The sequence below is a fragment of the Setaria viridis genome, chromosome 2, assembly GCF_005286985.2.
Source record: "Setaria viridis chromosome 2, Setaria_viridis_v4.0, whole genome shotgun sequence".
Lineage (NCBI taxonomy): Eukaryota > Viridiplantae > Streptophyta > Magnoliopsida > Poales > Poaceae > Setaria > Setaria viridis.
The window spans coordinates 29,356,974-29,372,241 of record NC_048264.2 but is presented as its reverse complement, the minus strand read 5'-3'; the positions used below and the strand labels follow the sequence as shown (position 1 = coordinate 29,372,241).

Below are 15,268 nucleotides of genomic sequence, written 5' to 3'. Positions count from 1 at the left end.
CATATGCCATACCGTGACGTCGTCACAGCTATACCTCACACGCCGAGGTTCCAACAAGAAAAGAAAACAACCCCGGCGTCACCTAATATCATTTTCTTCAAATGGCACAGTACCCTTAATCCTCAATCCAACGGTAGATATGCGTGCCCTGCAAAATTCCAACGGATTCGAGCCCATGTCGTCACTGATCTATCTTCAAGATGGAGTATCGTTCAAAAACTTGTTTTTTTTTCCGGCTCACTAATAGCACGAGTAAATGAGCTCTCCTCTCCCTTGTGTAGAAGAGCTTGCTCTCTCGCTCCCCCTTCTCTCTCTCTCTCACTAGTCACTAGCCTTCCCTGCAGCTGCCGCTGCCCTTTTATTCTTATCTCCTCGCCCTCTCTTCACCTCCTTACCTGTTGTTTTCCTCCCTCCTCCCTTGACCCGTCGTCCCATGCTAAAGCCCCAGGGTTAGGAGCTAGAGGTAATCTCTCCACCCTGTGTGTGTCTCTCTGCCCCCGGCCAAGCCGAGTGGGGGCGCCGCATGGAAGCCATGGACGTCAAGTACAAGCCCCTCATGTTCCCCAACGGCGCCGCCGTCAAGAAGGTTAAGCCGGCGGCCGTGGTGCCGGCGGCGGTGGCGGCAGCGGGGGAGCCGCTGTACCGCGAGTGCCTCAAGAACCACGCCGCGAGCCTGGGCGGCCACGCCGTGGACGGCTGCGGGGAGTTCATGCCCTCGCCGGGGGCCAACCCCGCCGACCCGACGTCGCTCAAGTGCGCGGCGTGTGGGTGCCACCGCAACTTCCACCGCCGGGCGGTGGAGGGCTCCCCTCCGCCGCCCGCGCCGCTGGCGCTCCCGCCGCCGCCCGTGCCGGCGAGCGTGCTGCACGGCCAGCCGCACCGCGGCGGCGAGGAGACGCCCGAGGACCGGCTCCCGGGCGTCGCCGACGACTCCGACTCCGACTCGGACGGCTCCGAGTACGACGAGGAGCGGTCGGTGTCCCCGCCGCCCCCGCCGCACCACGTGCTGGCGCCGGTGGCGCAGCAGCCGCCCCCGCCAGCGTACTTCACAATCCCGTCGGCGTCGCACATGCTGCTCTCGCTCGGCTCCGGCGCGCAGGGGGCCGCGGCGCAGAGGCTGCCCCCCGCCCAGCTGACGCCGTCGAGCGCGCCGCCCCCCGGGGGCGCGATGCCGAGGAAGCGGTTCCGCACCAAGTTCACCGCCGAGCAGAAGCAGCGGATGCAGGAGCTCTCGGAGCGGCTCGGGTGGCGGCTGCAGAAGCGCGACGAGGCCATCGTCGACGAGTGGTGCCGCGACATCGGCGTCGGCAAGGGCGTCTTCAAGGTCTGGATGCACAACAACAAGCACAACTTCCTCGGCGGCCACAGCGCCCGCCGCAGCGCCTCCTCCTCCGCCCCCGCCGGCCCCGGCGGCGGCGCCGCGCCGGTCCACACCTCAACCGCCAACGCCGGCGTCGCCGCACCGTCATTCAGCCCGTCCGCCATCACCCCTCCCCCTCCCGTCCTCACCTCGTCGCCGCCCACCGCCACCGGCTTCAACATCAACGGCGCCGCCTCCTCCGCCCCCACCGTCACCGCCGGCCACCCGGACAACGTCAACGGACCCTCGTCGCCGCAGTCCGCATAAACTAGAGAGAGGGGCGAGGGGAGGGAGAATGGAGAGAGAAACATGTAGCTTAATTTCAGTGATCATTTCTTTTTCCTTTTTTCCCTTAGAATTTCCATCTAAGAAATTAACCCCAAGAAAGCATGCGCCGCCGTGCGCCATGCCTAGAATCCAAGCTTCCTCCCCTGTATGTTCTTGGGATCCGATGATGATGCTGATTTAGGATTAGATTATCTCATCCCATCCCATCCCATCCCAACCAAAAGAGGTTGTAGCCTAGCCTTCTTGGTTGTTGTTCTTGTCCTCTTTGATTGAGCTCATTCAAGAGCCGTGCTCAGAGGAGCAAAGCAGGGCGAGGGTTCTTGCTTCTAGACTCCTAGGATCCCATGCTGTTGTGCTGTGGCTTGTTGCGCCGAACGGAAGCAGCCTCCCCTCTTGCTCCTCTGAGCACTGTTCCCCTCATAAATTAATTGACTTGCTCTGTACTTGTGATTGCCATTAGGAGTAGGATGATGGCTAAGCCCATGATTAGCAGTCGCAGGGCACTATTATAATACTTGCATGCATGATTTGGTACTAAGATTCTGTTAGCTAACTAACGTGGCCTTTTAGCTAGACTGAAGCCAGGCTAACCTGAGCTGAAGCTCTCACAGATCCACACCTGTACTGTACTGCTTGCAAATGCTTGCCGAGCTCCATACCAAGTACAGTACTGGTCACATCAGTAAGTGTAGTTCTGGCCATCCGGCAATGGTTTCGCCTCCAACTCTTCCTAACCCCTTCCACTAGTCAGGAACAGGAAGGCAGGCATTGAAGCCATGAAAAGTGCTTGCTTCGCAACAACTCTAGCGCCAAAAGCGCAGAGACGACGAGAGCACAGGCAGCCATCAGGCCGGTCGTACAGTTTTAGAGACTGATCTGATCTGATGGATAGATAAGGATCTAGAGCTGGGGCAGGGGTAGGCAATTAGGCAGCGACGCTTTGTCCTAAGAATGTTTTTAGCGCTAAAAAGGGCAAGTAAATGGCGGGCGCTGTTCGGCCTCGTACCGCCGGCACTGTGGGTGATGGGATGGAATATGAGGAGGGAGGCGATGCTTTTTGTCGCGCTGGGAGGACGTGGGGCTCCAAAAGCTGCCGCCATTGACGCTGAAAAGGCCGCTCGGAGGCCATGGGGATGGGGCTCGGCTGCTGGCCTGCCGTGACAAGCCAAATCATGCAGTGAGCTACTAGTAGCTGCCTCTGCGCTCGTGATGGCATTAGCCTAGGCATGGCGTCCTGACAGCAGCGCTGCGCAGGGCGCAGGCCAGGCAGGGTGAAAAAGATGTGCGTTTTTTTTTCTTTTGTTTTTCATTTACACCTTCGCCTGCCTGCGTCCGCTGCTTTGGCGATCATCCCTGCTCAATTCCCAAAGAGCGCAATCGATGGTTGCACCTGCGCTGCGGCTGCTAAACAAACGCACGCATGATTTGCTCTCAATGATATTCACCGCATTGTGGTGCCAACGCCTCTTTTTGGTTCTTTCTACAGGATCGCCAATTATCACATATCTGCCGATGGGGAGAGTCCCTTACCCTCTGCAGTGGCACCTCATAATTTAAGTAATTATGGTTTGCCACAGAAAAATGGAGCATTGTTTTGTCCCTTGTGATGCAAATCGAATCTTTATTGTATTTCCGTCAATGATCTAACAGTACACTGTACTGAACATTTGCTGGACTATCAATGTTTATAAAAATATACTATTTTTATAGAAAGATCTATATATGAGAGATCTATTTGATTTTTTGAAGTTATTGATGGTCAAATATTAAAATGTGCAATTTAGGAGGTAACTAAAGGAGTTTTTTTTAAAAAAAATAAAGGTAACTAAAGGAGGTTATTTTCCATGGCGAAAGGCTGCGTGTACCTCACTATGCAGGATATTGAAACACTCCATCATCGAGAAACAACGGATTTTTTTTATTTTGAGAAGATTTATCACTTTGTTAATGTGATCGGTGATGCTGGTGCCTCTTTAAGGGGAACTCATCATATGGATGCTCCTCATCATCATGCTTTATCCTGTGCTCGTGATGGGCTTCAAAGATCTGCTTGCTGGGTTGTTGGGGTTCATGAGATGGCCGCAAAACCCTAACAAAACAATAATCCCTGCCCTGCTGCACGCCCGGTGCGTTGCCAGCTGAGATTCCTCATTTCCCTATCCTGATCTACCTTTGGTTAGGTTCCCCAAATGAACTATTGTTAATCTGATGAGGGGATGTTCCTACTATTAGAAGGTGCCTTCCCAGGTAATCATGCTACACCTGGGATTACTATAATACTAGGGATTTGATGCTGGCATGGGGCATGGGGATTGCACATGGAAGCTGGATCTGCATTTGTTTAATGGGATTGGAACATGTTACTTTGCCCTTCTTCTCACTTGTTTATTCCTTAGGGTTACCTGTACTTGGTAATATAAGTGCAACTAGGGCCTCCGTGGAGCACACAGATTTCAGAAGAAAAATGACCATTCCTTTTCTCACATTCTAAATGACCGTTCCATTTGTCACATATGGACATGTGTTTGTGTTAGTAATGAAAACAAATATGCTGGTTTGCAACACCTAGAATCCCAGAGGCAAAAAATTGTCAGAGTTTCTACTGTTCTCTAGGCTAGAAACGTAACTGTGGCTCTCAACGACCTTTTTTTGTTTGTGTGGATCAGCTAGAGTTGATAGAAGGCTGATAGGAAAAAGCATCTAGCCGATCCAAGCAACTCAGGGGGTGTTTGGAAACACCTCCTAAAGTTTAGTATTCGTCACATCAGATGTTAGAATACTAATTAGAAGTATTAAATATAGACTATTTACAAAACTCATTGTACAAATGGAGTCTAATTCGCGAGACGAATCTATTAAGCCTAATACTCCATGATTTGACAATGTGCCGCAGTAAACATGTGCTAATCATGGATTAATTAGGCTCAATAGATTCGTCTCGCGAATTAGTATATGGGTTCTACAATTAGTTTTATAATTAGCTCATACTTAGTCCTTCTAATTAGCATCCAAACATCTAATGTGACACTCCTACCTCGTATCCAAACATCCCCTCAGCTGGCTTATAAATAGCTATCAGCTGGCTCCTCCGGCTATTGCAGCTTATAGTATGCCGAAGGATTCAAGTCGATACTCTAAAACCTATCGAGGTTGGCTAACACGAGTAGATTTGTTTTTCATAATGCTTTTTGTAAGGTATACATTTTTAGTATCTAGTATTGTCTGAAACGTGGTTATGAAATGGACACGTCTCATCTTGGAGACTAGGTACATAGAGTAATAAAAAAGTCGCAGAACGAAAAGAGCAATTCCTCGCCATGGAAAGTAAAAGCGTCCCCTCCTTTTAGGATTCACAGCACCTAAAAGGCTATACAACTCCTAAGATTAGTGAATATTTCAATCATCGGTAAATGACTTATGGTCTCCAAAGGGGAATGGACGAAAACGATGGATTAAGGCGCCCCCCTTTTCCACTCTCACTCACCTTTCCGTTCCCACAAATAATGTCAGATTGAATAATGGAACCGAATGGAATATTTTATCTCCACAGTGGTAATACTACTAACATGCTACACACACTCCATCAAGCGCTGAAACGTCAATGGAATCGATGCCCACACGCTTTCATCCACCACCTTTTTTTTTTATCATTATCCATCCCCAGCTTATTAACATATAAAAGAACATTATCCTAATGAGCTTCCATGATAAGCTCACAGCTTTCATCAAATTAGAAAAAAAAAACCGAGCTACTGGATTCTTTCCTTTCCCTATTTGATCACTCCAAGCCCAATCAAGCAGATATTAAGGTTACCTAATCAAGCAAAGCTCAACTAATCTTTCCCCTGGTCCAGGTGCCGTGACGTCAGCGCGGCAGCTTATTAAATTTGGGGAGGGGGGGGGGGGGGGGGGGGGTATACCACTAGTGCTGCTGCTGCTCAACGGTTCTCTGTGTCTGATTCCGATTAAATTTTGCCTGCGAGATCTGTTATCAGATTGTTGGACTCTTGCCCGTCAGTGAGCTGTCACCGGTTTGTTTAAGTGGCTTTTGGCTGGAGTAGAGGACTGTGTGTGTGTGATCTGCCCCGCCTATAGGTCGCAGTGATGACGGAGGCGGTAGTTGTAGTGCCTTCCAAGTAACCACTGCAAATGGTTCTTTAAGGAGCGGCGCGGCTTCCGAGGAGGGTCAATCTGGTTTACCCCAGCAAGGGTCAAACTTGTTTCCTTACTCGAGTAAATTAGTACTGGCCGGGGTAGAAGTATGAGAAATTTTACGGTCCACAATTTATAGGAACATTTCGTATAGGATCATAATCCTACCAAATTCCTCTAGTATTTTTCATTTTGAAAGAGACCTCAACAATAACCTAAAATTTAAGTTGTGTGCGCCAAATAATTATCCTTTTCGTCTAGAGGAATATTCATGCACGCTGGAAAAATAACAATCCTGTGGAGATGATGATCAGCCGCCGGCATAAGGGCCTGTTTATTCCTATGGACTAAACTTTAGTCCATTGTTTTTATACACTTTTAGTCCCTAAACACCCAAACAGGTGGACTAAAGTTTGAACTAGGCTTTAATTCTCTAGTCCACAAAACTGTATTAAACTGGACTAAAGTGTCTTGGGGACACCCCTGCTCCTCATTTATTGCCCTCCCTCCCACCCGGCTCCCTCCCGCCCGCCGTCGACGCCGCCAACCTCCTTCCCGCCGCTGTCACCGCCGGCGTCCCTCCGCCGCCCTCCAGCCCGGCCGCCGCCACCGGCCTCCCTCCGCCGCCCTCGCCCCCGAATGTCGCCGGACGCGTAGATGGTGGAGCGGTTCCCGTCCACCTGCATGTCGCCGGCGGTCGACTTGGTCATCGCGGGCTCCATGCTGGGCAGCACCTCATCCTTTTTCTCATCCTCTTCCTCCTTTGAAACCCCAAGAGGAAGCAGCGATTTTTTCAGCGCAAACCGCGTGGGGGCTCCAAGCGAATTCGAAATCAGCGAAATCGTCAAAGAGCTCGATCGATTCATCACCTCCGACCATCCTTGCCGGCGACTCCTCCATCTCCATCCGGATGCTGGCGTTCATCTACTCCTGGAGCTGGTCCTCGGCGCCGCCGCCCTCCTCCTCCTCCCGTCACCGGCCGGAGCCCCCACCCAGCCCAGATCTGGCGCGCGCGCCCAAAGGCGCCACCTTTCGTCGCACCCCCCTCGAGGCCTTGACCTGCTCTCTCTCTCTTCGAAGAAGAAAGGAGCCGGCAAGGAATGGGAACGGGGAGCGAGGACAAGCAAGCAGAAGCCAGAATAGGGGTACCATAGGGATAAAAGGATCTTTGTTCAACTATATTAATGGAATTTAGTCCATGAAATCAAATAGAGTAGGAACTAAAGTTTAGTTTATGGACTAAACGAACGAAACACCCACTAAGCAAACACCCACTAAGCAAGAGACCAGTAGTTGGGCAAATCCGGAGGCAACAGCTAGCAAGAGACCATCAGCGTGAACTCGGAAAAGGTCGACGAGATTCCCATCTTTTGGAATGATGACAAGACCGCTTTCCGCAGCGCCCTTGACGTGGCTGCTACAATTTTCGTTCGATCTTGGCTCTTGGCATTCACCTCCCTGTCAACTGTGTCGTCGCAATGTGCGCAGCTTGACACCACATGCTCTCGTCTCGTGCACTCGTTTCGAGCCGCCTGGGTTATCCGTTTGACTCACGGGCTAGAAAGGCATTTTAAAAGAGTTGGTATGCACTACTTCGAATATTTCGATTGGAATGGTAAACGGTCTTTGCATCAGACTTTTGCGGTGTTTTGTTGCGTAAACGAAACATAAATGGCATGCTAAATGAGCCAGCTAGCCATACAGCTGATTCAAACGGTCTGATTTCTATGCTCAATTAAACAACTGGTCTAATTTCAAATAATCGAATTGGAATTGTAAACGGTCTTTTGCTACGAACTTTCGCGGCGTTTCAGGTAAACAAAAAGGTTAATCTGTCAAAATACATGTCCATTTGCTAAACTTTCATAACCTTAACTGTCAATACATACAAAAACTGCATAGATTAGTTGATGTTTGGTGCCTTTAGTTCATGGACTAAAGTTTAGTCCCTGTTTTACCTTGTTTGGTTGCATGGACTAAAGTCCATTAATATAGTTGAACAAAGTCGTTTTTACCCCTACTACCCCTGTGCTTGCGCTGCTACTCCTTGTTCCCTCTGAAAGCCATTTCGGAACCACCTTCAAACTCCCATCTCCTCCGCTTCTGCGAACCAATTCCTAATCCCTCTCGCCCTCCGCCAATTCGATCCGGCCCACCCCTGAGGCGGAGCGCACCACCCCGGCATCGTGAGATCCCGCTGGAGAAGAAGACGGGGCGGCGCAGCTCGCCGGCGAAGGGAGCAAGGAGGGGCCGCGCCGCCCGCATCTGGTGTAGAGCTCGCCCGCCTTCGCCTTGCCTCGCTGGAGAAGAAGACAGGGATCCCGCTCTGGAGAAGAAGACAGGCCGCATCCGGGGCAGAGCGCACCCACCCTCGCATCTGGCGGGAGGGAGGCCGACGGCGATGGCGGTGGGTGGGCGGCAGGGGCCGGGCAGGAGGGAGGCCGGCGGAGGGAGCCGGCCTGGAGGAAGGACAATAAATGAGGAGCAGGAGTGTCCCCAAGATAATTTAGTCCAGTTTAGTCCACCTCATATGGGTTAGAGGACTAAAGCCTTTAGTCCACCTGTTTGGGACTTTAGTGACTAAAAATGCATAAAAATAGTGGACTAAAGTAACAGACCCTTAGCAATGAATCATATGTTACTGGATTAACCATGAAAGTTTAAAATATTTATTTTTTAAACATCATTTTTTTCATATGAATTATCGTTGAAAGCTTCGCCTTGCAGACCATATTTTCAATATTTTGGGGACATACATCAACTCGGACGTGATCAAAACGGATCTTGTTGCGAAGGTTTGACCTGTGACGACGGTAGCCGTTGGACGGAACGGCTATTGCCTCACGCCATGAAAGTGGCTTTCAATGGAGTTTGTTGGAGCTCATTGATTGATTGCTCCGCTGATTGCCGTGCTGGGGGAAGCCATCGATCTTGCGAGGTAGACGAGGGCTCATTAAACACGCTTCCCCGTTTCGGTATGGATCTCTGGTACACTCGCATACGTGACCTACGGCAGTAGGTACCTCTGTTTCGGTGAGGCTGTGCTGACAGGTGGGCCATGACGGGAGGTAGTGCCTCGTGGGTCCCATCAGTCGGTACCTGGTCAACGGGCCCATCAGATGGTTGAGATCAAGGGGGACTAATGCTCTCAAACGGATCTGGTGGAAATCGGACGCCGTTTTGACTTGAGAGAGCGTCAATAAAGGCGCCTAGCATACGATCAGTGTGCTTTGAACAGCGCCAAATGCTGGTCGTTGTGGAAGCACCAACTCCTTTTCTACTAGTACTAGCTGCAATGGGAACTTTCCCTTGTAAACTGGTTTTAATTTTAGTATAGTCGTGGTACAATCCAAAATATTTGTCCTTTAAGGATGTGTAGTTATCGTAAGAGTAAGTTAATTACTTAATTGTATCATGCTATTTAGCAGTATAGGTGACCATTTCACACTAATTTTTTCTTGGAACTATTACTTTCTTGTTCTGTTTCTAATACTACTATGGTGTGATATGTGGACAAACATGGTGAAATAGAGGAAGCCTCTCTAGTTTGGTTTAACATAGTCATTTCTCATTACTTTTTTTCTTAGAACCAGTAATAAGTTCTTGATCAGGGTGCACGACGAATTATGGACAAACCAAGAAGCAGTAGCCTTCTGGATCATTCCCTAACGCGTCTGAGCCTACTGGCCGGATCCGTTGCTACAAGATGTACTCCCTCCGTCCCACAAAAATTGTTCGTTTAAAAAATTTTAGACAAGATAGTGACAATGCTAAAAGTTCAAAGTACCCCTAATAACTCTTCTTAATCGGATAGATTACCGAGTAGAATTAATTATGCATGCACGCTTGCAGTAATTGTTGGACCTATTAGCCTTCTTTATTTAGTGAGTCTGACTCGGGCATCGATTGTGGGCTGACCAGAAGGTATTATGAGGGTCTTTGTTGGATTGTGTGAGAGTTATATGGATACTTTTTATGGAACAAGTTATGAAGGTGTTTGTGGAACGGAGGGAGTAGTGTGGGTCGAATTTAAAATTTCATTTTCATGGGTTTATTTAGCTAATCATTGGGCACTGAGGACCATCCACATGCAGAGTCTCATGCGTGCATGGGACCAATGAACTCCATGCCGCCTTTAATTTATCATGCATGGCAAAACCCAAAGCTTCAAACCCTAAAAGCGCATCTAATCTAGTGATGGTGACGGAGCCTTGCATTGCATGCCTTGGCTGGCTGGCTGGCTGGCTGGCTATCAAGATGATAGGGAATTAGCACCAATCAATGCGCTTTTACCCTAACTCACTAGCATATGTAGCATGCTGAAGCCCTAGCTAGCTAGAGCCTTCCTAGATACTCCTACCAGCGTGTACGTGTGAGCCGTATCCAAAAGTGCTGCTTCTCTCACAGAAGATTTTTCTATTGTGTGGTGTGGGTGAGAAGTTGGAGCAAGAAGAGCCGAAGAGGCCACAACCACAGGGGAACAACCGAACAACAGGGGGGCTTTTCAGAAAATGTGAGCTGTCATGCTTATCTATCTTCAACTTGGGCCTGTTCGCTTCAGCTTATAAGCCGGCTGAAAAGCTGAAACGGCTGATTTGTTGTGAGAGGAAAACACTGTTTGATGGCTGATAAGCCAGCTGAATAATCTGCCACACAAGCTGATGCAAATCCTCCCCTTCCCTGCAAAATTATCTCCCACAGAGAATTAGTCAATCTAAATGCGTATCATATGTTGTCAATTTAATCTATCTTAGTTGAATCTAGGTTCAAGTTCCTTTTCAACTTGAGTTTGGCTTTCTTTCTTGTTAACGAAAATGCATAATGGTCTTCTTTTTAAGTAATGAAGAGAAGGTGATGTGCATGTCAGAATCGATTAGGACCTAATCACCAAGGTCAATAAAAAGACCTGAAAGAACTGCAACAGAGAAGATACTCTTGAACAAAGTGATAAAAAAAAGATGTGAAACAAGCAGAAAATTCCTCCGTTTGGAACCCATCCAATATGTACAATACAAGAGAACATCAACACCACAAACTTTACTAGAGCACTCCATCCATAGTGGTGACTGACCACATTAATCTATCTGGATTAGACGTGATCTTGATTAAGACCTAACATTTGTCCTCCATATGTTACTGTACCCTATCCGACACATCAGGTTACCTAAAGTCCTAGGATTGCAGAGAGCTAGCAAAGTTACTGGACCAGCTCCTGCAGTGACAGTTCACAACAATGTTCCATTCCATCACCCCTAGAGAAAAAAACAGATCAAATAGTACAGATTTTTGGCGACGACACATGGTGCCTGTCCATGCTGATTACTAGTTCACGTGGTGGTTGATTACTAGTCAAAATTGCGCACAATTATTCTCCCAATACTTCAACACACAACCGCAACTGGTAATCAGATTTTTGGAACGATGTTAACACCCAAACACTTGGACCTCACCCAATGGAGATAAGCCTAACTTTGCTTCCTTTTCCCGATCAATATCAAAGCATACACCGAAATGCCGCTCTCGATGCGGTAATTGTCTTAATCCTTTTCCCAAAGTCATGATACTGGATGGTCCCGTTTTAACAACTAGGAATCTTGGAATAATATGTATGCATGGAATGACTTTGAGGTTTAGGTTTATCCTTTGATGCTTTTCCTGGAAGCATTTATTTGTCAAACAAATTGCTTGTTAGTACTTCTCTATTATTGAGTAATCAATAGTCTTGATTTTTTTTCCTCGACTCCAAAATACTACATGCCGTTTCAAAATATCTAGGATGAACTGTTTGGAATGTAGGAATGTTACTAGATTTCATTAAAAATATGTTATTAGAAAAAAAAGGTTGAAGGAATTACATCAACAACAGACACCACAGTAACAAATTAATGTGATAGCAAAGTGGGGTATACACAAACCATGGAGATCACATGAGGGCCTTGGATGTCAAACTACAAGTAACTCCTAACAATAATACAACTAATTCCAGCTGGTAAATGCTCCCTGCTGTAACCACATGCACCATCAGGCATCAGCCTCTCCCCATTTGATGCAAGGGTGGGGAATGCATCTGAGGTATCTGGCTGGCAATGGCACAAAATCAGCATGATTCCATTTATTGAGTGCATCTGCCATTGCAACAATAATGAATTCCTATTGCAGATGGAGTAGAGTAGGGGTCTGGTGAAAGTTGGGAGTGGGGAGAGAAAGAATGATGCTGCTGCACTGGGCAGCTAATAATCATGTGTGCAAAAACACCCTTCCAAGATGCACTGCAGTCCATGCCCATCCATCTCTCTCTTTCACTGAGAAGAAGCCACATAAGTGGAGAATGGAGTGGAGAGGAGCAAAGGAAAACTGTCATTGATGGGTGCCTATGTGTGCAATTGACTGCATCTGTCTTCTGTCTATGTGTGCATGGGTGGCACTCATATCATATCTATGTTGTATTGGTGCTTTGATGTCCTCCACAAAAGATTCCCTGTGGATAATATGAAGATGGGGGCATAATTGTGAGCCTCAGGTCACCATGCCCACTTGACAGCTTGCTTATTTGCTCCGAGTAAATTGCATCCCCGTATGGCCTGTCTGACTCAAATTAAACCTGTATATGCTTGGCTATTGTGTAGCTACATAGTACAATAAAAGAAAACTGCTCAGGTGCGGGCCGTAAACTAAACCTTGGCCAACGATTATAAAAAAATTACTTGTTACGGTTTTATTTTATCGACTGTCAAAAACCTCAGTTATTTGTTATTCAGGAGAGTATTTGCTGTTGCAAGCAAAATGCTGCTAATCTTCTAGATTTTGTGTTCACTGCGACAGTAACACTTGGTGCTCTGGGTCCACAAAAGAGGAGTTGCATCCAATAATTGAAAAATAAAGTATTATATGAGGCATAGGGTGGATGGCATGGGGATGGGGATCTTAATCTTATCTCTGAAAACTCCATCAAAGTTAGCCGAAAGTGGCTAACCTTTTCTATCATTTTCTATCTTTATTCCAAAGGTGATAATTAGCCACGCTAACACCCAGGAAAAAAAACTCATCAAACACAGTTGAAAAGAAGATAGATTAGTACCACCTCCCATGCATCATAAATAAATGTTGTTTTAGAAAGTGATTTTTGTTTGCAGATACTTCTAAAAACTGTTCATACTAATTAATTAATGATATGATAATATTTTTAGGGGGGGGGTGGATTATTGCCGATATATGACATCAAAGTCTGACCAAATAGGGCAGGTTGGCACTTGTTACTTCAACATGTCACTTCCAATTGGTCAAATAGGGGTTGGGTTTTTGCATAATTCTGTGGGGTCACTGAATGAGACATAGGTAAATGCAATTAGTCTGAACTCCCTAATTGCTGCTGAAAATAATTACATTTTATTAAGCATCAGTACTAAAAGCAATCCCTTTCACAATTGACATGCTATTACGATTGGCATCATGCCCTATTGCTTGGTTCTGTCTGCAGGCCATGATTATACGGTGGCATCATTTGCAGGGGATCGCAGAAGGTGCTGGGTGGATTACGGATTATCATACATCGCTTGACACGCTTTCCCCCCCTTTTTTTGTGGTGTGTGCTCTGGTAATAGCAAGTTGGGTGTGGTAGTAATTAGGGTTGGAGAGAGGTCACTCGGAGCATCAAAGGATCTGTCTGACAGCCAATTTCACAATTTGTATGATGTTTCAGTTACCTGGCCGGCCATAGGCCGTGCTACTTTTTGGTTGGGCCAAAGAATACTGCCAAAATTTTTAACTTCATCTCGCCGAAAAATGCTGGATTATTTTTTTTATATGAAAGGACTTTAGCTATAATTTAGGACACATTTTCATCCTTTAAATACAGGAAGGGAGATTAGCCAAATATGATGGCCATCTCCAACTCCAAGAGAAAGCAAGGCAAGTTAGAAACAATACGAGCTTGCCAATTGGATTCCCTACCTTCGTGCACGAACAGCACAAAAGCGACTAGGATCTGTCCTTGATATCTGCAAAGTCGTCATATTTGTTCGATATAAACATAGTCATTCGTTGGCAGCGCGGTGTCCAAAAAAAGATTAAGGGGCGGCTTTCGTTTCCTATCGGGCCGCATTTCCATGCTTCGTCTCTACCTCATTATGCCGTCCGCTCCCCCGCCCGCACGTGGGTCCTTTATTCCGTACTGGGCCTCCAGTAAGAAAAGAAGAGAGTAAGAAATGGGCTTATTTCTTGGGCTGTATGTCGTTTCACTCGTGCTTTTATTTTTTGTCTTTGCTTTCTGCGCGCCAATCCGTGCCCTGGCTGGAGCTTACTCTAGAAACAATTCGTTCTGTGTTTCGTTACAGGATCTTGGGACCTAATCTTGGTGATTGGAGGTGAACTGCGGTACAAGTTAACCACTGCATTACAAAATCTTGTCCATACAAGCACCTCTTGTCCTTTTCTCCTTTTGCTGCGACCACACATGCATTATTATGCATAGAATCATAGACCATGTTTGGGAGATTATGTGCTTTGTCGACAATTGTTTGGATGGGCAGAAATTTTAGCATATCTACATTTTCTTAGAGTGCTTTAGGTTTGTTTGGTACATGCCGTTGGGTGCCACGTGGCCGCTGCAGCCGCGTAAAAGGTGTGGCAGGCGATTTGTTCGCCAAACCTCAGGCAGCTGGTGGCGCAGGAATTGAACTAGCGTACTGTGGTAGTGTTTGCAGCGTGCTGCAAGTGTGGTAACAAACCAAACGTATTGTGGTAACAAACTAAATAAACACTTAGTGCTTCACCCCACCTAAGCAAAACCTATAAATTTGGCTACAAATTATGCAAATCCGAACCACCCAAACCCGCTAACTGCTGACTAAATGCACACACATGTGGCACTCTATATTCCAAATGGAACAAATGGCATCAAAGATGAAAATTAATAGGGATGTTTGACTCCCACCTCCAGTTGCCACACCCAAGGTTTAGTGGCGCCACAATAAGATTGCTATTGCTTGGTTCGAGATAAGGAACAACCACGCTTGAAATAAGGCAAACTGTATGCATTTCCTGCCGCATAGTGTGGTGTCCATTTTTTAAGCCACCAGTTGTGACATCGCCGCACTTTGCGCATGGCAAGTGGAGGCTAGGAAGTAAGAACAAAGTAGGCCTTAACATGAACCTTTTGCAACCATATAAACTAAAGTGAGCTTTTGGTGAAACATTAGGGATAAAATTGGTTATCCTGGCTTCGTGAATCGACGTGGAAGTTGAGATTGGTATGATAAAGTTGTTCTCGCTCCTTTTAAAAAAGGAGGCAAGTACTGGGAGAAAGCTCTCTCGATAAGGTTCGGTTGAGAGCCCTCCAACTCGCGCCTTATCCATTTGCCAATTGCAAAAAAAAAAAGACGCACTGCTTTACTTTGTCTTTCTCCGCCCGCTTCAGCCCCCCGCTGTGAATCCCGTCGCACTCGCACCCTGCCCGCAGCGAATCCCTCC

The 15,268-nt window shown here is 47.2% G+C and overlaps 1 protein-coding gene across 1 annotated transcript; it reads left to right on the top strand.

Moving 5' to 3' along the window:
- Positions 1-228: 228 nt before the first annotated feature.
- Positions 229-2,091, top strand: LOC117841962 (zinc-finger homeodomain protein 9). The gene has a single exon (XM_034722287.2). The coding sequence runs from the start codon at positions 524-526 to the stop codon at positions 1,625-1,627; it is 1,104 nt and encodes a 367-aa protein (XP_034578178.1). The 5' UTR covers positions 229-523; the 3' UTR covers positions 1,628-2,091.
- The last annotated feature ends 13,177 nt before the right edge of the window (positions 2,092-15,268 follow it).